This window comes from Myotis brandtii, unplaced genomic scaffold (genome assembly GCF_000412655.1).
Source record: "Myotis brandtii unplaced genomic scaffold, ASM41265v1 scaffold433, whole genome shotgun sequence".
Lineage (NCBI taxonomy): Eukaryota > Metazoa > Chordata > Mammalia > Chiroptera > Vespertilionidae > Myotis > Myotis brandtii.
Genome location: NW_005366559.1, coordinates 822,156 through 831,481, shown reverse-complemented (window position 1 = coordinate 831,481; position 9,326 = coordinate 822,156). Strand labels below are relative to the sequence as shown.

The window sequence follows — 9,326 nt, the reverse complement described above, 5'->3', positions numbered from 1 at the left end:
CTGTCACTGTGATGGCTGCCTTGTGTGGCCCTGGAGGTGTGACACCGCTCAGACCCCCGAGACAGTGCGTCCTGTGGTGCCTCTGGGAACTGGGAGACGTGTGCCTGTGACCTCACGGCCTGGCTCACGGCCCTGCCGTAGACTTACCCCCGACAGGCACAGACATGACTCCTGCAGGATGGTGCAGTGAGTGAGCGGGGTGAGGATGGTGTTGTCGGAAGCCCCGCCCTCCTGCTCCAGGCGGCCTCGAGGCACAAAACTAAAAGGTCTGTGGACAGAGCCCAGGTTTCAGGGTCGAGATGGCCTAACATTTTAGTACAAAACGGTTTGAACGTTAAGACTCGGTGGCCTGCTTCCTTGCTCAGACGGCTACCGGCTACCAGCTACCGTTATAGTCAGCTCTCCACCTCAGCCTGCCCGCTGCCTGCCGCCCCCCACGCTCCCCCTCCCCCTCCCGCCAGGAGGGAGCGCTCAGATGGCTTTCAGGAACGCTTCCAGCTCCGCTTCTGTGAAACGCTGCGTGTCGCTTGCCAGGTTAATTTTAGAAAGATGCTTTTTGGATCCTGCTTTTCTGTTGAAAATATCTCCTATGGGCCCTGGGAGCAAGAGAATAAAACGCAGGCGCTCCCTCGGCGTTAAGGGCTTCTGGAGCCCCACAGCCTGGCCTTGCAGCTTCGTGTGTCACGCTCTCGCCCGGGCCCTGAAGACGCTTTTGACCAAATGCCTGTCTCTGGTCCGGTGTCCCCTGTTGAAATGCTCCTCTCATCCCCGTGCGCGGACCCTCGCCCTGCCTTCCGGGATGGAGCGGAGTCCGTCTCTCTGGTTGGCACGGCCGCTGGAGGTTCCCAGGGGCAGCGTTGCCATTGCCTCCTCCATCTCCGCCCACAGCCTGGCTGCGGACACAGCACCACCCAACAGCACAACCTGGGGACTTCCTGAAGGCGGCAGGCAGCCTGTCCCCCACTCTAAGGAATGACAAGTACTGCGTGTGGGGCATTGACATGTGAATCCTTCATTGCCGAAGGATTCCTGGGGTTGGATTCCTGGGTGGACGCGTGTTAATGTTGCTGAGCCTGTGGCTGCATGTTGCTGAACTATACTCCACGTGCCTCCTCATGCCCACACGTCATTGCACGCTGCTGACTGCATGTAAGCGCATCCCTGGTTAGCGAACAGGAGACCTCACGGGAGAGGCACTTCAGTCACGTAAAGTCTTCATCAGGATCCGAGGCTTCAGGTCGCCCCGTTACCACGTTCGCCCCTGCCACACCGTCTCGCGCAGGGGCCACTGCAGACTGGCCCAGGTCCACCACCGCCTCCAGGCCCTGCCCGGGATCCTTCTAGAACACAGTGGGCGATGTCCTCTGCACAGAACATCCACTCGCACACAGGTCTTCGCTTAGCAGGGAGGCAAAGCCGTTCTGAGGACCACCAGCCTGAGGTCCCTGTCCCTCTGACTCTGCTGGCTCCTCCCTCGGCCAGGGAGACCCTGACCTCGCCCAGACCTGGAGTCCCCATGGTCTCTTCCCACCACCCATTCCCTCTGACGACTCTGTGTGTTCCCTCCTCCGCACCCCCTGCCAGGCGCTAAGTAGGCCACAGCATTTCCCTGTGAGTTACAGCCACGCCTCTCCTCTGGCCACCCTGCCCGGCCTTATGTTCCTCTGCTGGCTCCCTGGAATATTCCAGGGTGTGGCTGGGGAGATGGTTCCGAGGAAGCCTCTGAACATGAAGAATTACTATTTCCAGGCTCAGGGAAGAGGAAGCATCTGGAACAAAGGTCTGGAGGCCTGTTTCTAGGAAAAGAAACTTACAGGAAGAGCGCCTGCGGGAACCGTCGAGTTGACAAGCGAGGTTACGTCGGGCCAAGCGGCCTTTCCTGCGTCGGCACCAGGGGAGCGGCCTGTGCCAGGGTCTGGTCCAGTGACGGCGAACCTTCTGAGCTCGGCGTGCCAGCGTTTTGAAAAACCCTAACTTAACTCTGGTGCTGTGTCACATAGAGAAATGTTTTGATCCTGGCAACCATAGTAAAACAAAGATTTATATTTTTGATATTTATTTTATATATTTAAGTGCCATTTAACAAAGAAAAATCAACCAAAAAAATGAGTTCGCGTGTCACCTCTGACACGTGTGTCATAGGTTCGCCATCACTGGTCTAGTTTGTCCACATAACAAGAAGCAGGTGTTTCCTTGATAGTTTACCCGGATAGGAATCACAGTGTGTCCTGGGAGCGACAGGTGTGAGCTTTTATAAGTCTCCGAAGAGAAGTTTTTCACACAGGACCTTCTAGCATCTTTCCTGAGTTCAAAAATAACTTCCGTCTAAAAAATAACATTTTCCTCAGGAGTAGGTGCCCACTTTTTTATAGTCGGCCGAATATGGTAGCTAGCCGTTCGTTCACTTAGCATTTATTCATTACAGTTTCATCTCTAAATATTAACTGACTAAAACAATTTGCAGGGATCCCCAGTGGGTAACTTGTCTAGAAGCTTAGCAGTTTTAGTCTCTGTATAACCACATGCAGACGTCCTTATATAAGAAACGTGCTCTGTGCCCCCCCGCCCCCCCGCACCGCAAATCCACCGGTTCCTACGCCAAACCACTGGGCAAGTGAATAGTAACTTCCAAATCTCTTTAAACACCAGATTGTCAGAGAAATTAGGTAACTTTCGAGTCTGTTTTGGACATAAGAATTGGATACTCTTTCAATAGATTCTTATAGAAACTTAATATATATTTCTTGGGATGTTTTTTGAAACAAGCTTGCATGTGTTCTTAAAACATTTATTTTGACAGTTAATGTTTGCTTTATGCTAACCAGTGCGTGTCTAAAGTGTGGAATGTCTCACACACAGGCACAGTTGGAGATGATTTACCCCGTGACGGTACTTAACGCAGGAATAACAGCCACAGGGGCCCATGCCCGCACTTCCTGGCGCGTGCACCCTGGAAGTGGAACGTTACTGGGTTACCCCAGCAGGGGCAGGGACAGACAGAGCTGTCTGTCTTCCTGTGCATCTCCCCCCCCTCAGCCGCAGCGCTGACCCGTCTGTGCAGGGACTGTTCAGGTCGGATGGAGCCCAGCACATGGGGCTCTCACCTGCTGTTTAGAGCCCCGCACAGGAGGAGTCTCACGTGTGCACCAAAGGTTCCAGGTGAAAAGTAAAGCCCGGAAAGTCAGGTTTCTCTCAGAACGCAGTCGTTTCAATGGGGCGCTGTGAGGGATCGCCAGCACGAGGACGTTCCTACGATGGAAAATAGTGCAATGTCGTGTGGCCTTCGTATCCAGATATTAGCGAGCGCTTCTGTATAACTCACTCCCGCTGACCTCTTCCTGGTGCCCACTTCCGCCTTCGGAGTTTTGAGACATAATTTTTCCAAGAAAAGGACTTTTCTTTGCTCAAATCATATTTTTATAGAAATTTTAGAAAATAAAAAATCTAGACGATTACTATTCACAATTTTATGACGTAGAAAATATGGTCACATAACCTGTCATGTGTTCTTGTAGGTTTTACTTATTTTTATTTCTTATTTGAAACTTCTTGTCTCTTGATTGGGGAACCCACTGTTTCATGTCCTAATCGATTGAAATTGCTGGCCATTGGGCTCGCGAGGTTGCTTCTGCTCACTGGCCTTGCTTTGTTTCCAGAACAGCGTTCTAAGTGAGGCTACTTGAAATACAAAGGATGCCGCTGGTTTCATTGTCTTTCTCCTTTTTTTTTTTTTTGATGAAAAGCTTCCTCAATGTTATGATTTTTATTTGATGGAAGAGACACATTGGAAGGACCCTAATGCACAGTTAGCATAAATTCCAACCGGCTTTAACTGAGCTGTGTCCCTGCATTAATCCAGAGGGGAAATGGCATGTACTTGTCTTGTACGTGATGGGCGGGCATTCTGTCTCGTTTCTGTTTTCTGTGATGGTAAATGGGTTAAGATAATGGGCAAATGGTCCAGTTTCTTCAGGGCACCTTCTGTGTCTGAGGGGGACTGGGTCCAGGACCTCCCTGGTTACCAACACCTGCAGATGCTCAAGTCCGTTGCATAAAAGGCATAGCATTTGCACGTAACCTACCCTGACCCTGCACACCTTAAATCATCTCCAGTTACTTATAATACCTAATGCAAGTAAATGCCATGTGAATGGTTGCTATACGGCATCGTCTGGGGAATAGTGAGAAGAAAGAAGTCTGTACACAGTACATGCCGGCAACAACATGCCATTTCCGCTCTGAATCGTCTCCATCTGCGCTTGGTGGCTCTCAGGCGTGGAACCTGGGGACATGGGGGCCACTGCATTGCCAGTTCTTTCTTCCCAACGCAAACACGTTCTAAGAAATACTGAAACTCTGTAGGGACAAACCTGCTAAAAGGCCCTGAAACTCTACAGGGACAAACCTGCTAAAAGGCCCTGAAACTACAGGGGCACAGCTTTGAGAGTGAAAAGACCTGTTTATGCCAAACATTTGTCCGATAAGAACTAGAGGAAGTTGGGTGAATGCCGCCTTCAGGTGCCTTAGCCAGCCTACCAGTGACGGGGTGATCTCTGTGTGTCCAGCAGTGCGTTGAGTGATGTGCAGGAACGTCATGAAAGGAGCTGTGGCGTGTGCACCCGTGCCGTCAGCCCTCTTGGCGGCGCGTCTCTCAAACACGGTTGTTACTTACCTGCCAGCGCGAGTCCCGCCTGGCTCTCCCCTTGCGGGACGCCAGCCTTCCCCGGCCAGGGCTGCCTCGCTCGCTTTCTGGGTGCTTCCGTGCCCTGCGAACGCAGGTGCTCACTGTGCCCAGGAGGGGACTGTCGCTCTGTGTAGGTGGCGGCAAGAAACACGAAGTTGGTGGCTGTGAGGATGTTTGGTCAGAGTGATGCTGAGGATTTACTGTCCCTTTCACGGGGGGTGTGTTTCTTTCTAGAGATGCTTCCGTCCTTTCTTCAGAAAGTCGACGTCGTCTCCGAGGCTTCGAGGGAGACCTGCGCGGCGCTGAGCGACTGCCTCACGCTCCTCGCAAAGCAGGAAGGGGTAGGTCCCGCGGAGTCGCGTTTCCCAGCAGTCGTGGGGGCGTTGCCTACTGGCCGTCCAGTGAGCCAGTGCTTCCAGAATGTGCACAGGCAGGAGCCACGGTGCCAACAGAGGACACGGAAGCTGCATTCTTCACCAGATCTTAGCTACTTTTTGCATTTTTATAATAGTTTATTTGGGCCAAATGGATGGCATATGCCACAGAACAAGGTCTCACATGCTCCCAGAACTCATTCATCCTTAATTGGGCAGGATGATTCCGAAACAGTTCCCGTTCATACCATCCAGGTCATGGATGTAGCCGTGTTTATTAACAAGCCTGTTTTCAAGTCCTACTTCTAGTGAAATGTCCCAATAAGAGGGTTAGGAAAATATTCTAGAGACCAAGGCCTTTATGTGAAAACTGTCTGATACTTTTATTTACCTGTGTGAACTGAACTCAGTGGGTGAAATGCATACTGTTTCATGCTAATATATTTTTTTTAATTTTTATTTATTTATTTATTTTTTAATCTTTAATTTCTTTATTGGTTAAGGTATTACAAATGTGTCCTCATCCCCCCATTAACCCCCAATTTCCCCCCCACTCATGCTCTCATTCATTCTAATACTTTTTGATGACAGTTATTCTAAATGTTTGACATTTATTTTTTTTAATTATTGATTTTAGAGAGAGGAAGGAAAGAGAGAGAGAGAGAGAGAGAGAGAGAGACATGAGCTTGTTGTTGCACTAGTTTATGCATTCATCGGTTGATTCTTGTATGTGCCTTGACCTGGGTTGAACCGTCGACCTTGGCATATCAGGACGAGGCTTTAACCACCCGAGCCACCCAGCCAGGGCCTCACATTTGTTTCTTAAGCCGAATTGTTAAACTTAGCACAGAAGTGCCTGTAGGGGGCAGTCTCATAGGACTCTGTTTTTTGACTAAATGGCCCAGTTTTTATTGGGTGACATTAGTCAACATGAACATACAGGTCTCATGTGGATTACTAATTTACAACATCTGTATATGGGACCATGTGCCCACCACCCAGAGTCAGGTCTCCTGTTCCCTCATATTAGGACCCCTTTCTCCCCCCACCCCCGCCCTCAGGCAACCCCCACACTGCTGTTTGTGTTCATAGCTTTCAGTTTCATATTCCACATAAGAGTGAAATCATATAGTTCTTTGCTAATGCACAGCATGCTGATTCAGCATTTTCATACCTCATGGTGTTATCGCACGCCTGTCACCAAACAAAATTAATGACAATATTATTAGCTCTTTTCTCTGTGGCTCCTTATGGGTTTTTTTTTTTTTTTAATTCTCTCTGATTTTTAGATTGACCTGTGTGCCTTCCTCTAGCCATGGAATACTGATCCCTTCTGACTTACTCTTTAAATCTCCTGTTTATTAAAACAAAAACCAGATAACAAAGTTGGTAAAATTACGTCTACAGGCAGAGTCCCCTGGCTGTGTGCGAGCTGGAGGGTTTACCGTGAGCCCCGGCTGAGTGCTGGGCTCCGGGCCTCTGTTTGTGTGGCACGGGGGTGCCGCCTGCTTGTTTGGGAATGCTGCGACACGACCCAGATCCTGAGGACTTCCTACGGCCTCCACGTGAAGGAGCCGTGACTGGGCGTGTTTTACTCGTAAATAACAACACTGCTTGTGTTGAAAAAGAAGCTGCAACACAGCAGGCTGTCAAGTTTGTGGTGGGTGTGCTGAAGGGAACCCTACTCGATGTTCTAGACCAGCGGTTCTCAACCTTCTGGCCCTTTAAATACGGTTCCTCATGTTGTGACCCAACCATAACATTATTTTCGTTGCTACTTCATAACTGTAATGTTGCTACTGTTACGAATCGTCATGTAAATATCTGATATGCAGGATGGTCTTAGGCGACCCCTGTGAAAGGGTCGTTCGACCGCCAAAGGGGTCTCGACCCACAGGTTGAGAACCGCTGTTTTAGAGGGAAGCCTTGGGAAACGTACTAGCATGTTCATGTGGTGGCCTTTCTCTAACCTTGTGTTCAAGGGGCTAGAAATGGGGATCCTGAATCAGCTTTGTTCTGTGGTTTCCCTCAGCGGAGGGGGTGTCACGTGGGTACATGCCAGACCGACGTCACTGTGGGTGCCCTTCTCCTCTGTGGGTCGAGCTCCCCGACATTAGTCAGACCTGCTTTTCCAGGTAGGGACTTGCCTCCCACGGTTGGCGTGAGCTCTCGGGTGAGATGTTTATACTCCCACGTCGTCTCCGCCCTGCCAAGGCGTGCGGCCCGTGTGTGATGGGAATCTCGGTGCTGCGTGTGTGTCACGGGAAGATTCAGGCCATGGCAGGGCCTGCGGGCAGGGCTGCGCTCGGACTGATGCTGTCTTTGGGGACAAATCCTGCTCCGTGTGACTCGTCACGAACGCCCTGGTCGCTGTACCCACTCGCTGCTGTGCTGGTCACAGCCCTTGAGTCACGGTCCCTGATCTCCTCATTCCCAACGTGAACGCCTTCCAGGCCTCGCTGCCTCTCCTCGCGACAGCGTCTCCTCCCCTTCGGCTCTGAGCGAAACTCGGTTAAGCCTTAGGCAGCCATTGCCAGGCGGCCCCGCCTGCCCGCCGTGCCCGCCCCCCTTTCTGTCTGTCTTTCTCCTACTGGAGTCTTTGCTCGTCCATTCTGCTCGAAATCAGCCCCTCTCTCCCTCAGCTTCTGTCTCCCTTTCCAATTCCATTTTAAAAAGACACTTTCTGTTTTCACGTCTTACTCCTCAGCTAGTCCTCTGAACCCATTCTTGCCAGGACTGCCTACTGCTGAGTCAGGGGACAGCTCTCAACACCTTGCCTGTCCTTCGAGGGCCTGCCTGCCGCTCCTGCTGCTGCCAGAGCTGCTCGTGGCCTGCAGGTGCGGCTCCCAGAGCTGCTCTTCCTACAGCAGCTCCCTCAGCACCCCCCCCCCCCCCCGCCCGAGCCCTGACTCTTCGTATCCCCGGGTTGGGGGGCGGGCTCCCCCTCAGCCTTCTAACCCAAAGGCTCACCACTCCAGCCAGCATCCGTGGTGACTCAGGTGCCCGCCTCAGACCCACCTGAGCACGAACCAGTGTGTCCAGGCCTGGGAACGGCCATAGCAGAGGCGTTTCCCAGCCACTTATCTGCAGCCCAGTAACAAGGGATCACCACCTGTTTGGTCTCTCAAGCCACAGACGTGAGCTGTCTGGGGTTCATCCTTCTCATCCCCCCACCATTCTTCCTGTATCTCAGTTGCCTGCCTCCCTTTCCTCCCTCCCCAACAGAGTCCCCAGGGCCACTCTGTGGGGTGAGGTCGCGGGCGGGCTGTGGCATGCCTGCCCGTCTCTCACCCAGGTTCCCCCTTCCAACTGGGTGAGACTCCCTCCGGCTCCAGGAGCTCCTCGCTACTGTAGCTCTGGCCACAGCGTGACGTTGTATCGTCCTCGTCTGTATGCATGCACTCAGCACACTGCTCTGAGTTACTGAGGGGGCGGCCGGTCTGCCTGTCCTTGGCACCAGTGGACAGCTAGGATGGGGGTGACTGAACATGAAGGTACAAAGGAGACTAAAAGGGTTTGCGTGAGGCCGGCCGGCTCTGCCTTCCTGACTTGGACAAACTGAAGATGTGTGGGAATTCCAGGCCACAATGAGGTTCCTTCCTGGAGCCGCAGGTGACTGCAGGGCCTCAGCCCAGCCCAGTGGCAGGGCCTGTGTTGTTGGTTGTGGTGCGTTTGCTTTGTAAACGGAGCCCCTCCTCCCGCACTCAGGGCCCAGGAGATTCTGCAGCGAGGGCTCCTCAGAACCAAGTCAGGCTTTTTGAAATTTACTATTTAAAAAGAAAAGAGAAAGCAAACGGGCTTTTGAGTCGCAGCGGATGGCGTGGCTTTGGGATTCCCTGAGGACGCCCGGCTGGGCCCCTGGTCTGTGGCCGCACCGCCCTGGGAGCGAGCTCACCGGAGCCGCCAGCAGGTGATCGGTTCTGCTCAGTGTGACTTCTCCCGGAAGGAAGTTCAGGGCAGCTTCGCCCGCCTTGGAAAGGGTTAAAGCTGCTGCTGGACAGAAAGTCCCCCTCACTGTCCACAGCCTCCCTGTTCACCAGGATCGCCACCGCTGGACCTCCACTGGGGCTCGTGTGTGGGGCTCCTGCCATTCGGCCTGTGTCCGCCGCAGGCCTGGCTGCGGGCCCTCCGTTCCCGACGTGGGGCTCACAGGGGGGGTGGGGGGGGTGCTGCTGTGTCCCCTCCTTTCCGGGTCCCAGTGGCCCAGACGCGCACAGCACAGCGAGCGGAGGTCAGCGCAGCCTTTATTTCAGAATCCGCAACGCAGA

General features: G+C 52.8%; 1 protein-coding gene across 1 annotated transcript in view; it reads left to right on the top strand.

The window, feature by feature from the left end:
* The window catches only part of OSBPL1A (oxysterol binding protein-like 1A), a 119,070-nt gene that overhangs the window by 41,080 nt on the left and 68,664 nt on the right, over positions 1-9,326 (top strand). Inside the window, exon 14 of the mRNA XM_014546152.1 lies at positions 4,919-5,025. Coding sequence (XP_014401638.1) covers positions 4,919-5,025 — 107 coding nt within the window. The remainder of the gene's footprint in view (positions 1-4,918; positions 5,026-9,326) is intronic.